Here is a 24,369-nt window from a genome sequence, read left to right on the forward strand (position 1 = left end):
GTGGCACAATCTCGGCTCACTGCAACCTCCGCCTCCCTGGTTCAAGTGATTCTCCTGCCTCAGCCTCCCAAGGAGCTGAGACCACAGGCACACGCCACCATGCCCGGCTAATTTTTGTATTTTTAGTAGAGATGGGGTTTCACCATGTTGGCCAGGCTGGTCTCAAACTCCTGACCTTGTGATCTGCCTGCCTCAGCCTCCCAAAGTGCTGGGATTACAGGCATGAGCCGACGCACCCGGCCGTGTTGGGTTATTTTTAATTTGGGCGTAGCTGTGTGGACATAATTGGCAAGAGGCATTTGGCTGGTGCGATCTCTACATCTGTTAATGCTGCTGCTTAACTAGCCAGTTCTCATTTGACTTGAAAGTGCATTGATGCATGCTTTCTGATATTCGCCCAGTGGCAATACTTTCTGTTGGGCCTGCAATAATGAAAGGACTTCAGTGTACTCAATGTAATTATCTAGACCCAGAGGGGCATTGACAGAGATGTATCTATAGGATAGCTCAATGGGCTGTGTTAGTGGGTGCAGTTGCTTTTTAAACCACTAGCATGAGGTCATTTTCCCATTGGGCACATGGTCTTTGAATGAAAAATGGAGTAACTTTTATTTGGTATTTGAGACCTCCTAGGAAGGGTTTTGGCATACAGATGTGTTGACAAAGGAAATCACTGGCTTTACTCTGGATGCTGAGCTGGCATCACGGAGGGGATGGCGTAGTTCCTCTAGTAGGTTTGAACTAAGAACATCTAATGGTTTTGTCAGTAGTAGTTAGATGTTAGAAACTTAACAGTGCAATGAATATATATCAAGAGATGTTGAGTCAAACTGGAGAACAGATGATGACAGGTCAAATAGCCTTGGAGGAAGACTAAGCCCAGTCACCTCCAGATACATTCTTGTACTGAGCTACTGGTTATCAAGCACCTGCTTTGTGTTATCAAGTGCTGTTCTAGGTGCTGGGGATATAATAGTGAACAAAACAAAGACCCTTTCCTCATATACTCAGTAACGTAGCCTATGTCATGTCATCTAATCATATCACATATGGTGATGGTAAGAGCCAGGCCTTAAAATGAAGCAGAGTAAGGTTATAGATAGTGACAGGCATGCAAATTGGGGAAGCATAATTGGAAGATTGCTTATTTGTTTGCTTAAATTAATAGTGACTAAGAGGTTAAAGTTTTTAGTGGTTTTAGCGATGAATCTTGTATTAGTTTCCTATCACTATGTTACACATTACCCCGATAATAAAAATTAGCCCAACTTAAAACAATGATGATCATTTATTATCTTTCACAGTTTCTGTGGGACAAGAATTTAGGAATGGCTCCACTGTGCTGCTCTGACTTGGGCTTTCCGAGGTTGTAGTCAAGTGACAGGTGGTATTTGAATCATCTTGAAGGCTTCTTCACTTACGAGTCTGGGCTAGGAAGACTCAGATGGCTGGGGACTAGAATAGCTAGGGCTTCTGTAGCATTTCTCCATCCCTGGTGGGCTAAGGCAAGCCGGACTCAGGGCTTCAAAGATACATGTCCAGAGAAGGAGAGCCCAGCAGAAGCTGCGTTGCTTTGTATGACGTGGACTTAGAAGTCACCTGGTATCATTCTGTCACATTTTGTTGGTCAAGGCAGTTACAGAGGTCTCCCCAGGCTCAGGAGAACAGAGAGACCCACCTGAAAATGAAGGAGTGTCATTATCACATTGCAAGAGCATATGGGATGGAATCTGTATTGGAGTGGCCACCTCTAGAAAATATAGTTTGTCACAAATGTAAAGATTTTGTGGGTATGTGTGGTTTGATTTGTTGGTTTAATTTCAGTTAAATGATTTATGGTTCTCATCTGTAATATGAGGGCTTCAACCAGCATAGTTCTCTAATGATTCCTTCTAGCTTTATCATTCTCTGATTCCAGTGATAGCGCAGGTGTGGCAGGAAGTGTTGAGTTGACAGCTGCTCAGCTTTTGTAGACATTTCTGGGCACATCATCAGAAGAGTCAGCTGGGACATTTAGGGGCTGTTGGACTCTTGCTGGCCTCACACACTGAAAGACCTGGCACTTCAGTCACCCTTTGTGTTATGTTTCTATAGCTAATCTTAACTGGAGGCTGCTAGTGGTGGGGTGATGAAATAAAATAACGATTTGAACCAGGAGCTGCCCATTATCATGATACTCATGGACTGAGATGGGCAGAACAGCCAGGCAGGATTATATTAGATCTACCTTCCCAAGTGCTCCTTCTCATTCTCTTTGGCCTTTGGAAGGTTAGGAAAAAGAGGAAAAGAAAGGAAACAGAAAAGAGAACTCTTTGGTATTACTCCTCTGTGTCAGCTAAACAGCTGCCATATTTGACCCTAGAGAGGACTTCTTTTAGAAATGGACTGTTACTCAGGGGTCTTGGATTTGGGATCCTGTTGTAATTACCATAGAATCTTCTGGACTAGCCTGGGAAACAGGTCTTTTTTGTGTGTGCTGAAACTAGGATTTATTTCAAAGACACATGTCCAGAGAGGGAGAACCAAGTGGAAGTGGTGTTATTAAATATTAAAGGTATTTAAGACAGTTGACAAAACATATCATGCAAAACAGGATGTCTTCTTGGAAATAGTTCAGTCCTCCTCTTGTCTCTATGTAGGACCAAGAGGCTACCCTGCTTTACTACTGTTCCATTGTTAAGAGAACCAGGCACATAGAAGTTGAGACTTTGAAGATGGTAGAGGCCTGGACACCCATCTTGCACCCAGGAACACAGCAGTCCTGAGATAGGGCTAGTTACCAGTACAGGGGATGTAGTTATTTAGTGGCAGAACCATGCCAGGTTGTTTGTGGGAAAATTTTCCTCATGGATATCCAGCATACAGCATATAATCTCTGACATGTGCTTTTATTTCAAGAGTTTAAGTTTGTGTATAGGTATAGGTAGACTTTCCTTTAAAGTATCTTAAGAAGTACCTTAACAAGTATCACACCCTTTATTCCTCTAAGATTGGTAGATATAAAACAGTGTTTTCTGCACTGAAAGTCCAAGTAATTAATCCTATTTTGAAATCTTATTTACATCTCCATTCTTCTTGGATAAAAAGAAACATAAATCTAACGTTGATTAGAAATTTTGTTTCCATCTACCAAACATGTATTGTGTTTTAGGGAAAACTCTAGGACCAAAAATAATACCCATGCCCAACAGTTATATTGCTTGGTTACAGTTTGCTAGGCACGCTGAAGATTACAAAAGACATGAAATACTCAACTCTTGCTGGAAAGGAATCCACAATTTGGTGGAAGATCTATAGACCTTTTAATGACAGAAGTGGTTATTCATTCTAGTTGTAAATAGGAATTGTTTTTCAGAGAAGGGAGAGAGAGCAGAGCGGACTCTGTAGGGATAGAGTTGAAACTGGAACACGCTTCGCACAGTGCCTCGCGCTGTGCTCTTTGCACAGTGTGTTCACTAGAATGAGTGCTCAATGAATGTTAGTTGAATTGATGTGTTTGAATACGCAGAAGTGAAGAAGGGACATTCTAGATTGGGAAGAGAGAAAGGCATTGGTAAATACCCAGAGAATGGAATCAGGATGGGGTACTGCAGTAACTGACTTCACTACATGGTGGTGTAGGTGATTGGGAACCCAATTGTGGAGACTGTTAACTAGCAGACCGATAGTTTGGACGTGCTAGGAAATTGTCACAGGTCTTCAAATAAGAGGACACATTAATATACAGAATGCCCAGAATTGGAATGTTGCGGGGGAGGGGTGTGGAGACACACTGAGGCCAGGGAGGAGACCAGTGCAGTCACTGGCATGACGTGGCCCTGTAGTTGGCAGAGCCCCTGCAAAAACAGGGGAGCATGCTGAACAGGAAACTCCATGAAGAATGAATCTAGAGGGCATGGTGACTGATGGAAGGAGTGGGAATGGACAGAGAGCAAGCTAGGCATTTCTTCTTGGAGAACTCTGCTGCAGCTGACAGAAATAGAGCCACAGGTAGCTAAGAGAGGGCAGGCTGGCTTGGTGAGAGAGAAGCTGGGGAGATTTGAGGTGCTAGGCCCATGAGTTTAATAGAGACGTTTTAAACTATATAAAGTAAAAAAAGTTACGGTAAACTAAAGTTAATTTATTATTGAAGAAAGGAAACATTTTAAATGTTTAGGTTAATTAAACAGTGTTTATAAGACTACAGTGGTATCCAGCAGAGGTCCCCAACCTTTTTGGAACCAGGGACCAGTTTTGTGGAAGACAGTTTTTCCATGGACTGGGGGGAAGGATGGTTTCAGGATGATTCAAGCGTGTTACGTTTATTGTACACTTTATTTCTATTATTATTACATTGTAATATGCAATGAAATAATTATACAACTCCCTATAACATAGAATCAGTAGGAGCCCTGAGCTTGTTTTCCTGCAACTGGACAGTCCCATCTGAGGGTGATGGGAGACAGTGACAGATCATCAGACATTAGATTCTCAAAAAGAGCATGTAACCCAGATCCCTCACATGTGCAGTTCACAGTAGGATTCATGCTCCTATGAGAATCTCATGCCGCTGCTGATCTGACAGGAGGTAGAGCTCAGGCAGTAATTTGAGCCATGGGGAGCAGCTGTAAATACAGATGAAGCTTTGCTCACTTGCCTGCCGCTCACTTCCTGCTCTGTGGCCCAGTTCCTAACAGGCAATGGACTGGTAGTGGTTTGTACCCTGGGGACTGAAGACCCCTGTCTTAAGGTATATGCAGGAAGAAGTTTTACTTGTGCCAGTAGTAACGTAAGGGTAATAGGCCTGCACCTCAGTGGGTATTTGGAAGACAAAGGAATGCCTGGAGGGGCCTACCCAGTGTAGCACTGGGTCACCCTATGGCATGTATGGACTTTCGTGGCATGAGTTAATACACAGAAGTACTTAGCAGCTCACACTCACTCTGTTACCATTGGCATGGCTTTTATTGTTAGAACTGGACTTGAATCCTGGCCCTGATGATGATTAGGTGTGGGATGGGCCAGGATATTTCATTTACCTAACCTTTAGTTTCTTTATCCCGTAGAATGGGCCCGGTGACACTTACCTTGGAGAGTGTATTGTGGCAATTAGCATACTTGTGCCACTACCACTACCACTTCCACTCTGCACAGAAACCTGAAGGCCTTGGGGAACTCAAGAAACACTGAACTATTTCAGTCAGTTCTCTGGGTTCCTGAGTTGCCGCTTTGAGGAAGATGTGGCCTATGGGTTGTCAGTGCCCAAGTTGGGATGGTGATGTCCTAAAACTACGGAGGACATTAGTCTGAATAGAAAGTGTAGGTGCAAGTCTGAGCTAGGGTAAAATGTCAATAAATAAATCATCAATAAAAATGGGATGATTATTTTAAATTATCCCATTTGCTGAGATTTGAGAATCATCAATAAAAATGGGATGATTATTTTAAATTATCCCATTTGCTGCCTTTAAACTCTAACTAGTTTCATTAAACTATTAACTGGCTCTCCTGGAATAACACTAGTAAGTGCAAAGTGTTTTTAAAGTGGAGGCAAAAATTGGGAGCAGCCTATACTGGAAATTTTGGAAATGCTCCTCATGGCTTGCTGGCAGGTCTCCTCCCAGACAAATTGGTTATGTTGCTCTTTATTGAAAAAGTAGTGCCTTACTCCAGTCACCCTTTCATTAAAATGTTAAATATTTAAAACTAAAGCCAAATGATACATCTCAAAGCAGCATCAACAGTAAAGCTCCAGAAGGAAATGTGCTTTAGATACGGGGTGGTGGGATCTGTAACCAACAGGATGATATGGATGAAGGACAGTTCTCATCCAGTGGTTTATCAGTGAGAGCCAGCATCATGTAATACAAATGTTTGGAAAGGCTTTTTTATTTCTTCTGGCTGGCATCCGTGTTCCCTTTTTTTTTTTTTTACCCTACCCCTCCTTACCTTTAACATTTAGGATATGTCTTTTTCATCTGCTGCTCTGTGTCTTCTGTGGAGCCATGGGTCTGTTCCCCCTTACTCACTGCCTCTGTGTCTTCTGCGGGGAACTGTAGTTTGCTTACTTGCAGATCTGCCTGCTTTTCTGTCCCCTGTGAACCAGTAAGTTATTAACATAAAATTTTGTGCAGTAAACAGGGTAAAACAGAAGGAGCCATTTTCACAGTGGGAATCATTTTAATACCTACAGTGTTTTCCAAACAGTTATGTAAGAGGACTGAGTAGACGTCGCTTTTCAGAAGTCATGGTGAGTTTCTGACTGTGATACACTAGTTAAAATTCACCAGAGGGAGTTAATTTTGAAAGCTCTCAGCCAGGGGTTAATGCAGAGGTATCTTTTAGCCATTTTTGTAGCTCAGCCCCTGTCTTCTGCTCTCTTGCTACTGCAGACAGGGGTCAGGTCCAGCACCTGGGATGACGCCAGAAGGAGACGTGCTGGGAGTTTCACACGTAGATAAGGGGAATTTGCACACCTTACCCTCTGAAGGGTTTACTCTCAGCCCAGTGTTCTCTATCCACACGTAGATTTTTTGGGAAACAATATCTTGGAATGCAAACACAGGCAGCAGCCACATCACACATCCCTGGTCTGCACCCTCGGCTCCATTCCTAGGCCCACCACAGCTCTGAGGCTTCCCGATTTTTTACACTCGTCTCCCTTGATCCTCCCAGCCTGGTTCAAGGACTTAGTGATATATGGTTACTTTTCCCACCTATAAGATGGGAATAGTAGTAGCCTCTGCCTCGTAAGTTGTTGTGGTGATTAAATGAGCCAGTGCGTTAGAGCCTTTAAGACAGTGGCTGGCACATTATAGCGCTCAGTGTTCACCATTTTTATTGTTCTAGGGTGGTGTTTCCCTACCTTTTTCATACCATGATGCGTGTAAAAATGCCGTTTGTACTCATCAGTAGGTTAATGGTGATGCTACTTGCACCAGGCCCACCTGCCATCCCAAGGGTGGAGAGGTGAGGATCAGTATCTAGGCAGACCAGTGAGGCAGAGGCACAAGGCTTGGGGGACTCTGACAGGGGGTGGGCTCAAGCAATAGCACGAGGAACTTTTGAACACATTAATTTAATGCATTTTTGACCTGGTTATTTTTATTTTTATGTTATTGTTATTTTTATTCCAATATAGCTGTTTCTAAAGTGGCTATGTCTAAACAGCCATGTCAGAATTTCCTTTTTGGAACAGAGGAGCAGACTAGATCACATGGCTTCCAAGTTTGAACCTTGTGTTCTTTCCACTGTAGCAAAATTCAAAATAGAGCTTTCCAGGTTCTATTAAAACCCAAGGCTAGTAATGCTAGGTTCAGGTAACTTAACTTTTTTAAAGCCAGAAGTTAAATTTTCTCTACTGGGGAGTTGTAGGTAGGTAACTTTTGATTGTGATGTGAAATTTCAGCTCAATAGTGGAAAACTATAGCAATTTATCTAAAAATTAGAGCACAAAATCATAAACGTAAGTTGTAACACAAAGCAACGACCTCCTTGCCATAAATAAATATATATTTATATTTGGATCTCACCTGGCTGTGGGGATACAGAAACAGAAAAGGACTTATTTTGTGTTCCCAAGGAGCAGCACATAGTTGGGTTGGTTAGGCATGAACACACCGGAGAAACAAGTGCCGGCATCCCAAGACCCTCAGTTCGTGTGTCTGAGAGTGGACAGGCTATGAGCTAGCAAGCATAAACAGCAGAGCTGCCCAGCTGTGGCAGCAGTGGCCAAGCCAGTGACTCGCCTTCTACATTTCCTTCCTCCTTTACCCTTGGCATACTGCTATTCTAATATCTATACACTGGGAGTGACAGAAAAACTAATGGACACAGAAATAATTCATGAGGCCTTCCATTTCAGCACTGGAAATGCCCAATTTCAGCTCAACAACTACAAGACTGTTAAGAAACAGACTGTGTCCATGAACTTGCATTTAGAGGCTTATAGGGCCTGTTGATTTGTAAGTCAATAGTGTTAATTGTTAAAGTCTTAAAAACTTCAAGGTCTTCATTTGAAGAGAGGTGAATTTGTAGAGGGCAAGGAGATAACCACAACAGAAGCCTCTTTCACCTGTGACCCCTTCCAATCATTGACTACTGTGAGTGGTCGTCTTTGTTTCGATTTTCAAGGCTACTCTACATTTCTGGTAAACCACAAGGTAAAGGCTGGTCTCTGAGAAGCAGATGTTTTGCTGGTTTTGAGGCCTTGTGGCTTTCCATAGAGAAGTAACAGTACAGGCCACATGAAGCTTTTACTTCCTTTTTTTTTTTTTTTAAAGTGGGGCCAAGGGTGCTTTGCTCTTGATAGCATTGTATTGATATACATTGACAGCTGTGGTAGGTCTGTGTTCACCACCAGATGTCAAATTCCTATTTCTGGAAGTAATTAGTTTGAGATACCTGTGAGACGTTCAAGTTGAGTGTTCCTAGTGGACCTGGACCATAGATTTAGTCTTAGAAATACCAGTGAGAATCTCGATAGATATTTAGAACCAAAGGAACAGTGGAGATCATATGGGGAGACAATGTATATAGCAGAAAGCCCTAGGACAAAGCTTTGGGGAGACTCCAGCATTTAGAGGTTGAGTAGGAATTAGGCCAAGTGGTATGAGCAAAACCAGAAGAGTTTGGCGTCATGGAGTCAAGAGGTCAGCTCTATTAGGAGAGTTCAAAATGGACCTGTCTTTCAACAGTCCATTTCCACTGTGACCACCCTAGCCCAGGCCCTCAGCATCTCATTGTTGGTTTCACTTGTCCAGGTGCGGTGACTCACACCTGTAATCTCAACACTTTGGGAGGCCAAAGCGGGAGGATTGCTTGAGGCCAGGAGTCTGAGACCAGCCTGGGCAATATAGCGAGACCTCATCGTTAATAAATAAATAAATAATTTTTAAAGGAGACAAAAAATATGGTGAGCGTCAACTGCCTAGTGCTATATGGAGGGAGGCACTAGGTGTAAGATGTAATTCTTTAAGAGTCTATGGACTTTTGGGGTCAGCAGGCCTTATACAAATAAACAAATGAGAGAGTAACTGGACATCTGGTTTCATTTGGGAGCAGGAGAGATTTTGAGGTGAACCTGGAGATGCCTTACCCAGATTCTGGAGTTGAGACAGAGGTCCCAGTGTGGGCCAGTTGGCATTACTGGACGTCTGGCTGGAAAGGTGAGCAGGGCCAGGATCCTGGAGGGCCTCGAATTCAGGGCTAAGGAGTGTAAACACTGTCCTGCAGAGACCATCATGCTGTTCTTAGGTAGGGGCTAAGGGCCAGATAAGGTGGGACTCAGGACGAAATCTATGGTTTGGAAAAATTCCTTGGCAGAGACTTTTAAATGGCTGGCTGGGGGAGATGGTTAATAGGCTAGTTATTAGGAAAGAGAGAGAAAGATCTGGCCTGGGACTGCCACTAGCATGGGCAGGAAAGGAGGGCGTTGAAAGACACTTCTTAGGAAGAATACTGAGGACTTGATGATTTGATGTTGGACCCAAGAAGAGGAAAGTACAGAGTCATAGAAAATGGTAACAGAAAATAGTTACCACTGTAGTCGCCTGCCTGCATTTTACAGAGTGTGGCGGTGAAGTACGTGGAGTTGAGGGGGCTTAGTTTGAATTCTGGCTTTGTCTCTGAGGAGTTGATCTAGTTACCTGTCTGTGCCTCAGCTTCCTTGTCTGTAAAATGGGGATAATAATTGTAAAGATTTTGAATTAATACATATGAGGCTTCTGGCATATAGTAGGTACTTAGTAACTATTGGTTGAATGGATGGTGTTCAAAGGATTACATCACAATAAATGGAAGAAACAGGATCTGAATTTGTCCAGCTCTACCACATTACCCTGATGTTCCAGAGTCTGCCTTTCTCACATGTTGCCTCATTGTGTAGGCCTCTTTTACTGGACCTACTAGATGTCACTTGGCATCAAGCCCACGTTTAGATTGCATGGTCCTGGCGTTCCACAGCCTGGCTCACTCCAGATTGCCCGCTCCAAGTCTGTATAGACTCTGTCTCCCATAACCCACCTCCCGTTCTCCACCTCTGACCTTCGCGGAGGGCCCGGTCACCAAGTCACCTCCCACCTCTGCAGTAGCTGCCCACCCCTCATGATCTGGCTGATGTCACTGCCTTGGTGAAGGCATTCTGAACTACTACAGACTACTGCAGTCTAGCCTTCTTGGGTCCCTTGCTGCACTGATGAGCTGTACCTCACTTCTTTATGCTTGGCCAGATAACATCTCAGAATGTTCTGTAATGACTTCACACATATTTATCTTACCTGCAAAAATGAATCACAGTTGAATAAAGGTCCATGGCAACCTTTATTATCTTCCTAGACCCCAGCTAGGTGCTCAGTAAATACCTGAATACTTTAAGAATGGATTAAGAAGCAGGAATTCTGATGACTGCTGAGGTGTGGAGTGTGCCAGCAGTTCAGGTCCTCATCTCATACCTGAACTGTGTCACCGGCTTCTTTAACTGGTCTGTCCCTAATCTACACTTAGGCCACACTGCCACTGGCACAGTCCTCATCCACTCTTTTCATGGAAAGCTCCAGCTTCAGCCTCTCTGCCAGCCTACAATTAGTAACTCTTCCATGCAGCCTGAAGGGCTCTCTGCAACCCGATCCTTGCCTGCCTCTTTCGTCTTATCTGCTGGCACTCCATTCTGCACACCCTGTCCTCCTTGCAGTTCCCAGAATGTTCTCTGTGCCTTTTCCTGGCTGACTTCTGCTGGAAGCCCTGCTGGAGCCCACCTGGCAGGCTCACGTTCTTCCTTGTCACTTCCTCTAAGACATCAGCAAGCAGAGTAAGTTGCTTCCTCTTCCTAGCTCCACCCACCACCCTTTGTTCCTCTGCTGCTTTTCTTGCAGGCCCTAGGACTGGTTTGTTTACCTGTCTGCCTTCCTGGGCAGACTGCAGCTCCTTGAGGGCAGGGCCATCTTTCCGCGCCGTCTCTCCCGGTGATATGCTGTGTGCACGCAGCGTAGGATGCCTGTTGATCATATAAACGATACTTTTGTCAAGTAACAAAGGTCACTCCTCCTCACACTAGAGGAGAGCTTGCTGCTTTCTTGTGCCTTGACAGATTTTCCCTTCGAACTGTATGAATTATATTGAAAATTGACAATGATGAGTCATATCTCAGCAAGGGTGAAAATCAAAAACGCAAAGCCTCCACTATTGGAATAGGAGGTTGCAGACTGGTTTTAAAGGCTAAGTCTGGCCCTTCACTGAATCCTCCTGGCGGGTCTCAAACACAGGGAGTGGGAGGGACCCTCTGCCCGGTGGGCAGGTGATTTATTGGCTGGGAAGCTTCCGCGGTGATTTAGTTGTGAAGCCGCGCCCGGGGAAGTGCAGGCTAATGCCTGGGCCGGGAGGGAGCGGCTGCCCACAATCGCGGGCCGGAAGGGACCACGGGGGGCGTCGGGGCCAGCCCCCCATTTCGCAGCTGAGGTGGGGCGGGGGCGGAGGGCATGCGGCCGCGGTGCTGCAGACCTCGTCCATCCGGAACGTGGGCTGGAGACCCAGCAGCCTGGGAAGGGCCCCAGCCCCGTGGGCGCCCTATCCCCAAGCTTGCTGCGGTAGGGAGGAAGTTTCTGTGCTTTGCTGCCTTGATGTTCTCCTGTCGGAAGGAGGACACAGATTCCAGCGCTGGCTGCCCTGGAGGCTCCGGCCGTGGAGTGGGGGTCGGGCCGTGGGCGGGGCCGGGGCCGGAGCGCGGGGCCCCGGCGGGCGGGCAGGAGGGCGGCGGCGATCCAGGCCGCCTTTTGCAGCCGCCCGCGGCCGCGCCGGGCTCTGCGCGCCGCGCTCTTGCCTCCTCCCCCGTCGGCGGCGGCCCCAGCCCCGCGCCCCCCGGGCCCCGCGCCGCGCGGCCCCGCCGCGGTCACACGCCGAGCCACCCGCGGCCGCCTCCGCCCTGCGCTTTGTGGAGCCGGAGCCCAGTGACAGGCGGCGGCCTCTTGCTGCCCGAGACCCCGGGCGCTTACCTGTGGCTGCTGGGGTCGGCCGCGAGGGACCAGGCTGGGAGCCCCGAGGTGGGGGCTCGGAGCCAGGAGCTGCCCCCACCGGGGCGGGGAGGAGTGCTCGGGAGGCATGGGACAAAGTGAAAGTCTCCGGGCTGGGGTTGGGGACGAGTCTGAGACTGCTGCGAAAATGGATGGGGGCGGCGAGTGGCGTCCAGAGGGCGGAAGGGGTGCTGGTTATTCTCTGGTGGCTCGGAGTGGCTTTTAATGACGGCCGGCGGGGCCGGCCGGCTGGGTTTCGGGTTCCCGGTGGGCTTCCGCGATACTGGTGCCTTCCGGTGCCTCCTGGCAAATTCTTTGGATTAAGGAAAGCGGCCTTTAACCCCCTAGGGTCTCCTTCTGGAGAAGAGTCACCAGGTTTGGTTCTGTTCCCCCTTTCTGCTCGACACTTCTGGGAAGCTTGGTTCTCCGGTGGGAAAGCAGTTGTGTTTTATTAAAACATGGAGCATATTTATACCTTCGTGCACCAGAATGTGCCTGGTGGCAGAGGGGACAGATTGCTTATTAGCCTTAGACGCAGGACGTTCTTCTCTTAAACGTGCTGCCCTGCCTGGTGGGTGGGATTGGGGTTCTGATGAAGATAGTTGGGGCCTGCCCTGGCCAGTGGGTCCCAGCTGAGCTGCTGACATGCTCTCCCAACCTCGTCAGTATTCCCTAGCCGAGACTTTTTTTGTGGTTGTTATTTTGCTGATTGTAGATATCTTTGCTTTGCTGACATCCTGTTTTGTTTTTGGTTTTTACATCCCATTTGTTTCTTTTTATCACAGAAACGCTTCGTTAAGGGACTCAGGCAGTACGGGAAGAACTTCTTCAGAATTAGAAAGGAGCTGCTTCCCAATAAGGAAACAGTGAGTACAATTGGACTTTATGTAACTTGATTTTTTCCTCTTTGCTCCTGCTGCCTCTCCACATTTGATCTTATGAAATGGTTTCCTTTAACCCTGCGCTGTGCTCAGACTCAGAGAAATTCTGGCCTTCAGAATTTCTCCGTTTTACTCTCCTTTTCATTTGAGTTCATAGTTTTAGATAGTAAAGTGACAGATTATGCTTATCTGCCTGAAGAACATAGACTTCTGTTGTAACTCTAAGAACAGAAAGGTCTTTGGGAACAGAGGGTTAGTTGTGGGGGAAGGATTGTTGGAGAGTTAACATCTAATTTTAAACACAGTGGCTGAAATAGGAAATAGCATTTATCACTAGTTTGAATTTGGTAATTGGCAGAAGTCATCAACCACACTAGAGGTTTGTAGCTTATTATACTTGGAGTTCTGTGGAGATTTTTTCCATTTTTAAGTGTGTTTTGAAGAGGAGTTTTAACTCTTTAATATTCTAGCCCTAAAAGTTTGCACTTTCCACTGGACGGATACACAAGGGGATCTTGTAAATTGCTTAAATGGAGCTTTACGAAAAATTACTTTGTATTTCACAAAGCTGGGGGTCAGAACTGACAGATACGCTCCGTAAACGTGAGGTGGAAGGATTTGCTGAGGAAAATGCAGAGTAAAATCATATGAAGAGAGTGCTGGGAAGTTCATTCTCATTTCCCTGTAGTTGCCTCCCTCCTCATGTCCTTCCTTGGTGGTGTAGAGGCAGATGAAGAGAGAGTCTTTCCTCTGGCTAGACCACAGGATAGGGCAGATGGGATGGAGTTGGACTAGCCACTGTCCAATCTCTGAGGGTGAAGGGAGGACTCAGTAACGAGAAACACTCTTCAGGACTTTGGGAGAAGTGATCCATGTTTAATCTGCCTAGACATTGAGCTGCTTTTTTAGGGAGTTAGGTGGGAGATGGATGGAAGAATATCTACTATAAAAGTGTGTGGGGAATTTGGGTTTTTTGGCTTAGTTTTTTAAATGGGGTGTTGTTTACTGACTTCTTGTTTAATTCCGTCTTTTTTTAAAAATGAGCTGTTTTTCTGGACACTTTTACTGTATAGCACCTCAAGGACAGTGATAACTCATGGGGAAGAAGGGTTTTGTGATTTCAAGTATAGTCTTGTATATATAAATGGATGGTTTGCATCAGTCAATGACAGTTAAATTTAAGTATTATGCATCTCATATGCTAGGATGGATCATATTGAGAATGGTAAAAAACAGAGAGAGAAACCTGTTTATAAGCATTAAACTAAGATGTATTATGAAGCCAATCTATATAATCAACTTATTTCTTACCCTTCCCAGAACAGGTTAGAGTTATTTAATATGGAATATTGAGATACATATTGTAAGTTTTCTGGGGATTTCAGTGACTTGAAGTTTGATATGATTAAAAATTAAAATGCCTTTGCCCAAGTGTAGGAAGTTTGGTATGGCTGAGTGAAAAAGAGATCACTGAGTAGATTTCTCTTGATCGCTGGATTGTAGCCTCTCAAGTTCTGTCTGTGCTCCGCTAAAAGTTGCAAACTGTGAAGAATTTGATACAGAAATCTCTTCACAATTATTTAATCTTTCTGTTTCAAAAAATAAACTTATAATTGCAGGATTAAGCATTAAATCTAAAATCTGCCCCATTTGGCATTTGGAAATCATGGGTAATTTTATATAGTGTTTTATCTCCGTAGTGGAAGCAGATGTGAGTAACCTTTAACCTAGGTAAGCTCTTCTACTCTTTCTTTTTGCTCTTGATTGCCCCTTCTTATTGATGATGTGTGACTCAGTAAATAAATAGCCTTTTTTCTCCTTCAGAGACATTCTTAGTACACCAACCTTTTGAGCTAGTTCTCTGATTGTCTTTTCCACTAGCCTCTTTCCTGAGACCTTTCCCCATCACTCTTCGGCCTTCACAGTTTCCCACCCTGTAGCTCTTCTCCCTTCTCTGGCACCCAGCAGTCTTCCTATTTCCAAAGTCTTCATCAGTCACCATCATTGGAACTAATGAGACAGTTGTTTGCAGCAATGGAGGATTTATTTTGCCTGACATTTGCTAAATATTCATAGTGGCCTTGCTGTCTTTCGCATTGCACTGGAGGAGTTTGGTAGTAGGGTAAATCTGTAAGTATTATAATGAGCTGGGAGAGGCACTCATCTTGTATTTTCTTATTTTCTCTAGTTATCAACATAGCCAAGCTAATCATTCACAGCCCACAGGGAGGGGAGGGCAGAGGTCATTTTTTACTTTTTGCTGCAGAAGATGAGATTTGCATGTACCAGTGTTGTTGATTCAAAACTTGCTGGGTAGAATTCTTATGGTCATGCCCCTTTTTATAGCAAATTCCTCTAATCTAGGTACTTTTCACATTCTCTCTTTTTTTTTCAAATGAGACAAGATCTAGCTCTCTTGCCCTGGCTGGTCTCAAACTCCTGGGCTCAAGTGATCCTCCCCCGAATAGCTGGGATTACAGGTACGTGCTACCATGCCTGGCTTACATTTTCTTCCGTCTACCAGAATTATTAACTCATTTCTTTGCTGTTCTCAAGTGACTTGAAACTTCAGAAGGGTGTCAGCATCCAAAAGAACATGCCTCATTGGGCATTGGTGTGAGGATCAGCAGACCTGTATTCTATTCTTGGCCTTACTGGTAACTATAGTACTTGATGATCTCTTTTTAACTGTGTAGTCTCCCTTGAGCTGTTCATTGGAAAGCTCAGGTCAAATCTTGACAACACTGGGAAGTTATTTTCTGTAAAACGGTGTTTCTTTGCATGAGAGTTGTGTAGGTGCTGCGGTATTTATAAAATGCCTGTACATCATTACTTGTTGCAGTGCCTGAGAGCAAAATGATGATTCTTGCCTCCTCTGCTACATACTTGCTCTGAGACCTTAGGCAGTTTATTCATCCCCTCTGTCCTTTAATTCCTGTGTTTGTAAAATGGGGTGATAATTCCTATCCTTTTGATTATTTTGAGAATTTAAATGAGATGTTTGTAAAGAGTGCATAAAAATACTTGGAAATGATTATTCTTCCTATCTGCCTTAAATACTACATAAGGTGGTAGCTAAATGCTTTTAAGAGTACAGTACTTTCTGCTTGTAAATATACTGAGCCTGTTTAAGAAGAAGTTACCTGTTTTTCATTAATCTGTCTTGCCAAAAACTTGGGAGGGCAGCGCCTAGTTAACAACCTCCGTCTTGAAGCTTTGTTGAGACTCTCATTCGTACCAGTTCATTCATGCGGTTATAGCAGAGAAGGGTTCCTGGTGGGCATAGGCGTAAACAGCTTCCCTAGCTCTTTTGGTTTCTGGTGTTTATTACACAGGAGCTAAATCTGGCTTTTCTCTGAACACTGCTGCCCACTGAAGTGGGAATAGTGGCTGTGATTGCGGAAAACCCAACTGTTTATAGAGGCTTAGTTGAATGGGTATTACGTGTTAAACTCAGGGTACCCAAGAGAATAACTACAAGTCAAGTCTTTTAGTATCACGGTTGTGCAAATATCCTGTAGTTTATTCTTCTTTTCCCCATTCTCTCTTTCTCTATAACCATTTTCCTCCCCCTCAATATGCTTATAAAGTATATAATTAGTAAGTGAAATGTAGTCAGGAATATGGGTGGAGCATATTAGATTCACCTTGACTGTATACCTCTTCTCTCTCAAGCCACCGTGTGTCATAAACCACATCAGAGTCTTAGGTGTTAGTATATTTGTGTAAGTCACAGAGCGTCCGGTGTCTGAACTTTTGGGAGGACAGTGGATAACTAGGCCTCTTGATTCTGCTTTGAGCCCTGCCACTTATTGTTGGGTAGATGGATGGTACGTGACCTTTGATGTTAAGGTAATGCCTGAAAAAATCGGAGGCCTGATAGAGAATCTTAATTACCTAAAGGTGAATCCATGTTATGAATAGCACAAAATCATGGATGATCCAAAAATAATTTTTTGTTTGATTTGTCTATACATTGCAGTTTTCTTCAAAATCGTGAGATAATTATTCAAGCGATGGTGACATATCTCTTCTATGAGGACATGTCTGTTATTTGAACCAAAGACTTTTTGTGTCTGGCACCTGGATGATTGTCCCTTGAATCCTGGCCTTTGTTTATAGCTGTGTCTCCTATTACTTAGACAAATTCAGCTGGCGCTGGATCGGAGTCCAGGAGCACTTCCTCAGTGACCTGCCATTGCTTGTCTCCAACGCAACTAAGATTGGTGAGAAGACAATTTGATCTGCCCTAGCTTGGTAGTAAAGAGGTATTCCCAAAATGTTAGCCTCTGGAGGGAGATGGAAAGTGAAAGGGGACATGCTTTGGCTGTCTTTCTCATCTCTTTCTTTTTATTTTTGAGCACCTAGCCCAGTAAAGATTAAGTTTTGTGTCATCTGTAATCCCAGTTGGTGGTACGTTGATATTTACTATACCAGAAACTCATTTTCATTCACCTCCCATTATCAGAACTAAATTTTGCATATAGTTCAACTTTTTCAAGTTCTGGGTAGCCACTGAGCACTGCAATGGGTAGGGTATCTATGAAGAGAAGCAAAGTGCCATCCCGCCCTGCAGGGAGCCAGCGTGACATTTACATGCCTGCCATACTTGGTAGAATGTGCCAAGGGCCCTGGTGGGGGGAGGTTCAGGCCCTACAAAGTGAGCACAGAGGCTCCTAGAAAACTAATTGGAGGAGTGGTGTTTGAACTGGGCTTTGAAGGAAGGATTCATTTTTGACAGGTCCTGGTTGGGAGGGTGGAGGAAAAGCAACTTTCCAGCCGTAGGAAATACTATGAACAAAGGCACGGAGACAGGAAATTGTGAAACGTGCCCAGAAAGTACATGAGCGTGGTTGGAAAGGAGGTTGCATAAGTGGATGCAGTAGAACTTAGGCCCAAATTATAGCTTCAGGGTAGATTTTGGGGGACCTTGAACTCCCTCCAAAGAATGTGTATGGGTGAGTGTGGGGAGGGGACCCATCTAAGGCTTTTAAGAAGAGAAGTGAGAACTGTGCTCCCAAAGTGTGTATAGGATGGGACCAAAGAGGAGGCTCTTCTCATAATTTAGTCTTGTAGGAAGACAGAGATGGGGGTTAAAAATTGAAAGTTAAAGGAAATGGAAGCCTGCCTTTTGCCTTCATTTTCTCTATTGGAAATGTGTCACTGTTTGAATGGGACCAAGGGCCCAGTGAAAGGGCAGCCAGTTTTGACGTTTTTAACTTTAAGTAATGGGATGAAAGGTATTAGAGATTTCAATTTTTAATTTGATAAATAACATGAAAATCAACCACCTTTCTTAGCCACATTTCTGGGAATGAATTCTATTAAATATGTACATAACTACTGGCCATTAACTGTACTTTTTTCTTCAGGCAAAATATCATTTGCATAGACCATATTCCTGCAGCAGAGAATAAATACTATTGAGAAAGGGCTTTAAGACTGAGTAATCAAGATTCTGTTAATATTAAGAGGTTAAAAATGATTCTAGCATTCAATATGAGCTTCCAGCCTGAAGTTTTATTTAACTTCAGATTATAACCTTAGATAAACAATTTTCCTAGCCTCATTAATGCTTAATCTAATGTTACATAACAAAGTATGAACTTCCTTAGTCAGTTGATGCTGCTGAGAATGTGCAAATGTGTCACGGCCACATACCAGTACATTAGAAGATCTCTGTTTTTAAACCTTGTCCCTCTTCTACCTTGTCTATCCTCACCGCTCACAGTGTGCTCCTCAGGCCAGCACTCTCATCACCGTTATTAAAATGGACGATTCTCAGGCCCTGTCCTTGTCTCTTGAGCCAGAATCTGCATTTTAACAGGCTCCCCAGAGGATTCCAAAGTACAGTAAAGTTTAGGAAGCACCGCTATTTACAGTAATGCAGTCTTGCAGAATTCTGCGCCTACGTAGTATATCATTCTTAAAATGATACTGTCTTAATTCTGTTAAAATTGTAAAGTTTCACTATTAGGGCTTGATTTTGTTTTTCTAATTATTACAAAATATTTCAAAACCTATAGGAAAGTATCTGGGCTTATTTCCATTGTCATTAATAGGATCTTTTTTTTTTTTTTGGAGACAGAGTCTCGTTCTGTCACCCAGGCTGGAGTGTGCAGTGGTGCAATCTCAGCTCACTGCAACCTCTGCCTCCCGGGTTCACGCCAGTCTCCTGCCTCAGCCTCCCGAGTAACTGGGACTACAGGTGCCCGCCACCATGCTCAGCTAATTTTTTGTATTTTTTAGTAGAGACGGGGTTTCACCGTGTTAACCAGGATGGTCTCGATCTCCTGACCTCGTGATCCGCCCGCCTCAGCCTCCCAAAGTGCTGGGATTACAGGCGTGAGCCACCGCACCCGGCTGCAAGCCAGGACTTCTTAATGTAGTTTTCTTCTCAATTCCCACTCCCATTTTTTCCTAGAAACATGATTGTAACTCCTCTCTTATTTTATACAAAAACTCTTGTTCTTCTCTTTACCTTGTGGCATGCGGTCTTAGTTAGACCTTGCCAGATTCTTTCAGTTTCTAATAAGCCTTTTTATGTGTAAGGATGGCCTTCTCTTGTTAACATGAAGTTTACATAGTCTTAAAGATTTAATACCATAGTGTTTTCAGGCATTGCTTTCTTTTACTTGCATTCCTTATATATGAAAAAGAAATGTAAGTTATTTGAGGGGCTGGCAAGATGGGAAAGAGGAAAGACATTTATGTGCCATACTGTTTTTCTTAATAGTTTGTGCTCACATAGATACAAACAGTTGGAATTTTCCATTTGAGGCCAAAGTGATTGCCAGTAGAAACAGGCACTGCATTTTGGCAGTAAGTACTGTGATCCTATAGCTATTCTTGTGCTGAGAGTTTGTTCCCATTAAAATGGAGCAGAGGCGTGAATCTATTAATTGTGATAGTCTGAACTATATGGATATTTGACTGGGCAGTGGTCCAGTTTTAGTGAGGGTAATCTGTGAGAGACTGGCTGATATTCCCATGTGTAAATGATGTATGTAAGAGACTTTTGGTGCTGATGTTGGAAAGAAAAGGAGGTATTAAAAAATTAGGTGACTTTTTAAACCAAGGGCCTTGGATAGTTGCTGTTCTCAGTGTAAACAGCCTGAACTTGGCATTATCCTACATATGAAAACTAGTGGGAATGGCATAAGAATGCTTTAATTATTTGAAATGTATTACTTCATGTAGAAGTATGTAGGGATCAGTAATTTATTTGCTGTTGGTATTTGCTAACCTGTATTTCTTATGATTTGGCTGTGTCTTGGTTACCTGGATGACTTTTAGGTGGAGACATTTATTACTTTTAAGCCTAAATGGTCTCTACCATTTTATTAGTTAGTAAAACAAATGGAAGAATTGAATTGGTCTTTAGAAAGCCTTACAAGTTGTGGTTACTGTGGTTATACTCAGTGGATTTATCCACTTGGAGCTTGTATTTTATATTGTAGATTCTTTTTTAGCCTTGTAAGATCTATTCTGACTTTGAAAACTAGCTTGCTGATATTTTAAAAATATATCTATCTAGTCTGTTAGGAAACCAACATTAAAACTAAGTTTCAAAATGTATCTGAAATTATAATACTTGAATAGTTTGTTTTTAATCTTATTTGAAACTGTACCCTTGAGTAATGCTTAGGAAAATAGAGTAAAAATTAATAGTATTGTTTTGAAAACTAAAGCAAAACATTAACCTCAGTCTCAGTCCCAGCTGTTCAACATGGGAAAGGCGTACCCCCACTCCCAGTAAGAATTTTTTTTCCTGTCATGTGTAATTTGAAAACCATTAATTGTGTTAGGTAAATAGGAAAAGCAAACAGGAGAAACTTTCCTTTGGGAAACCAGAATTCCATTAAGCTGAGTTTTCTGAGATGTTTAATTTTTCAATTAAGTTTGAGTATTAATGGCCCATGTTTCTTCCTCCCTACCCCACTTTGGAAATATAATTCTTTGTTCTGCTCAGGTATCTTAAATCCTTCTTCTAAATCCTCTCAATTGTGGCATCATAATCCCCAGGATTTGACTACTGAAATTTTATTTATGTATGTATGTACGTATGCATGTATGTAGAGACGGAGTCTCCCTCTGTCGCCCAGGCTGGAGTGCAGTGGTACGATCTCAGCTCACTGCAACCTCCACCTCCCGGGTTCAAGCGATTCTCCTGCCTCAGCCTCCTGCGTAGCTGGGACTACAGGCACACACCACCGTGCCCAGCTAAGTTTTGTATTTTAGAGTTTTAGTAGAGACAGGGTTTCATCATGTTGGCCAGGATGGTCTCGTTCTCTTGACCTGTGATTCGCCTGCCTCGGCCTCCCAAAGTGCTGGGATTACAGGCGTGAGCCACTACACCCGGCTGACTTTTGAAATGTCTAAACAATCCCAGTTGACAGAGTTGGGATTTTGGGGGAGCTTTTGGTAACCCCAGGCCTGTGCTGTCTAGGATGGGATGTCTGAAGGTAAATAAGGGTGCTTACCTTCATGGCCTCTAGTGAAGGGGCCAGGTGGGCCAGGGGTCTTCTCTGAAAGGTTTCTGAGTTTCCTCATTTCTTTTTTTTTGAGTTGGGAGTTTCACTCTTGTTGCCCAGGCTGCAGTGCAATGGCACAGTCTCAGCTCACTGCAGCCTCCGCCTCCCGGGTTCAAGCGATTCTCCTCCCTCTTCCTCCCGAGTGACTGGGATTACAGGCATGCTCTACCACACCCGGCTAATTTTGTATTTTTAGTAGAGATGAGGTTTCACCATGTTGTCCAGGCTGGTCTCGAACTCCCAACCTCAGGTTATCCACCCACCTCAGCCTCCCAAAGTGCTGGGATCACAGGCGTGAGCCATGGTGCCCTGCTGAAGCTCCCTCATTTCTAAAGGTCTTGCTGGGGCTGCTCTGCTCCTCCCCTGACTGGTTGCTGTTACACAGAGGGCCCATTTCATCTCAGCAGAGTTGGGTTTTGTTTCACCCTTTTAAAATTAAGATTGGCCAGGTACAGTGGCTCATGTCTGTAATCCCAGCACTTTGGGAGGTCAAGATGGGAGGATCACTTGAGCCCAGGAGTTCAAGTCTAGCCTAGGTAACATGGTGAAACCCCATCTCTACAAAAAATACAAAAAATTAGCCAGGTATGGTGACGCACGCCTGTAGTTACAGCTACTTATTAGACTGAGGTGGGAAGATCACTTGAGCCCAGGAGGTTGAGGCTGCAGTGAGCCGAGATCACGCTGCTGTGCTCCAGCCTGGGCAACAGAGCGAGACTCTGTCTCAAAAACAACAACAAACAAACAAAAATTAAAATTTATTTTATTTTAGTCTTGTACTTGACTCTGATTCCTCTTTTTCCATGCATTTTTATTCTGTACACATGTGTGCATGAATGCGTATATGTATTTATATAGAATATAAAGCCTTCTGGGCAGGGACCTCATTTTAATACCTCATTATAGCACCCTTAGAGTCCTGTAACAGGCCCTATTATTTGCTTAAAATGAAATGTGTGTGTGTGTTCACACATGTATAAATGATGGGTTAGAAATACATTGTAACCATAGGTAGATAATTGTTGGTTCTAAGACATGAAAACTCTTCATTATTTTTAAAGAAACATTTTCCTCGTCTTTTGCTCTTCAGTGTGAGCAAAATCTAACAGACTAAAGGAAAAAAAAAATCCATCAACAGTCATAGGAAGCTTACAAAGCTGCAGGGATCTGGCACCACCAAAACTTCTCCACCTGTTCTGCTTTGAAATGCTTTTTTTAAGACCAGTTTGAAACCTGGATATCCCAGGCCTTCAACTTTGTGTAATAGACAGAAAACCCTTGTGAACTCTACTGTCCCAGGACAATGGGACTAGGACTTGGGGTTCACTGTGCCACACTGGTCCTTCCTGTTCTGTTTGTTGTGCGCAGTAAATCAGCTCTCATGTTTGAACAGCGGCTCTGTGTTCTAGATTATTTATAAGATTGAAATCCATTGTTTATTTTTCTCAGCAGGTTTATTGAGCCAGTCAAGAATAAAATACTGTCTTAAGCAGTAGAGTAAGCCATTAGCCAATTGCACCTTAGCTTCAAATTAATCCCTAAAGGGTGTGCACATGAACACACACACTTTGCATGTCCCACGTATGTGTGTGTACTGGAGGTGAGAGCCAGGGGAGGTGGAGGAGCTTTAGTGGTGCCAGATCTCTGCAGCTTTGTAAGCTTCTTATGACTGTTGACGGATATTTTTTCCTTTTAGTCTGTTAGTGAGTCATCATCATATGCCATTTTATTATCTTGAAAACAGTCTGTGGAATTTTTTATCCCGTGTCTTTGCTGTATGAGTGAACCACCACTGAGGCTGTTGGGAGCAATATTAAGTTGGAGACTTTCTTCAGTGACGCTTCGCTTATGTATTTGCAGCTGCTGCCGTTGTTGCTTTGTTCCCATGTACAGGAGTTGGGGTTTTGTGATTGTTGTTTGGCAAGAAATATTAATAGTAACTTTTGTGTGTTTGATTATTTTCAGGGCTGGAGCAGCATCTATCCAGCACCTTTGGGACTTGATGATTATTGACTTAGGCACAGGACTTCTGAGATCAGAACTTGGTTCTTCTTCCCACAAGTGCCCTGTTTTGCAAATGTGCTAATGAGACACATTGAATTAGGTCAGAGGTTTGTGGCCTTAAGTTGTGGAGGGAAGTGTTTTCATTTGGAGAGAATCTGTAATTTGTGGAACAATAGGAAGAATAATTAAGTTCTAAAGGAAACAGGCCCGATGAATCTGGATACATGGCTAGTTTCGCAAAGTAAAGCCCAGCCTGTGAACTGGGGGCAAACTCTACATGTTTTGGATAATGTGAGGCTAAAAAGAAAAACCCTAAAACTTTTAAATAAATTTCTAAAAACCAAAACCTTTTAGTATATTTAATTTATTGGCTTAAAACTATATACATTATAGTTTTAATAATTTTGTAGATCAGGAATTTAGGTGGGACTCAACTGGCCATTTGTTTCCATGCCATGTGTCTAAAGCTCACTCTGTAGTATCACCTAGTAGATGGGTTGACCTGAAAGGTCCAAGATGGCTTCCCTTATGTGTCTGCCACCTTACTGGGGATGGGTGGGAAGCTGGCTCATCTGGGGCTATTAACCAGAATACTGGCATTTGTTCTATCCTCTGGGGTGAATTTGCCCTTCAGAACTTGAAGTTCTAGCAGGGCATGGTAGATGCTCCTACTGTAGTCCCTACTACCTGGGAGGCTGAGGCAGGAGGATATCTTTGAGTCCAGCCTGGGCAACCTAGCAAGACCCCATCTCTTAAAAAAAAAATTTGAAGCCCTTATTTCTTTTGATCATGTAAATCTATCAGGTGACTCAGGAGAAAAGTCCATGTGCCTCTGTCCATTTTATGGCCACCAGATGAGTTAAAGGATGTAATTCTTCTTTATGTAGTCATTTTGTATTTTTATTAAGATGTCCGTGTTTACAAATAGGAATACCCATTTGTCCAGTATATCTTAGACTCATACAA

At 43.6% G+C, this 24,369-nt stretch overlaps 1 protein-coding gene and 1 long non-coding RNA gene across 35 annotated transcripts in view; one reads left to right on the top strand and one right to left on the bottom strand.

Moving 5' to 3' along the window:
- The window catches only part of RERE (arginine-glutamic acid dipeptide repeats), a 469,651-nt gene that overhangs the window by 387,404 nt on the left and 57,878 nt on the right, over positions 1-24,369 (top strand). For 11 of the 34 annotated variants that reach the window (XR_013413051.1, XM_077988803.1, XM_077988773.1 and 8 more), the window contains 2 exons: positions 12,770-12,850; positions 17,008-17,091. Coding sequence is in view for 24 of the 34 variants with exons in the window: in XM_077988803.1 (XP_077844929.1) it covers positions 12,770-12,850; positions 17,008-17,091 (165 nt within the window). In the remaining 10 variants the exon portion in view is untranslated. 34 annotated transcript variants of the gene reach the window in all.
- On the bottom strand, positions 1,270-12,134 carry LOC106999854 (uncharacterized). The gene is made up of 4 exons (XR_003725217.2): positions 11,967-12,134; positions 10,873-10,972; positions 5,929-6,074; positions 1,270-1,678 (listed from the first exon to the last, which is right to left on the bottom strand). It is a non-coding gene; the product is annotated as an uncharacterized LOC106999854 (long non-coding RNA).

The sequence above is a fragment of the Macaca mulatta genome, chromosome 1, assembly GCF_049350105.2.
Source record: "Macaca mulatta isolate MMU2019108-1 chromosome 1, T2T-MMU8v2.0, whole genome shotgun sequence".
Taxonomy (NCBI): Eukaryota; Metazoa; Chordata; class Mammalia; order Primates; family Cercopithecidae; genus Macaca; species Macaca mulatta.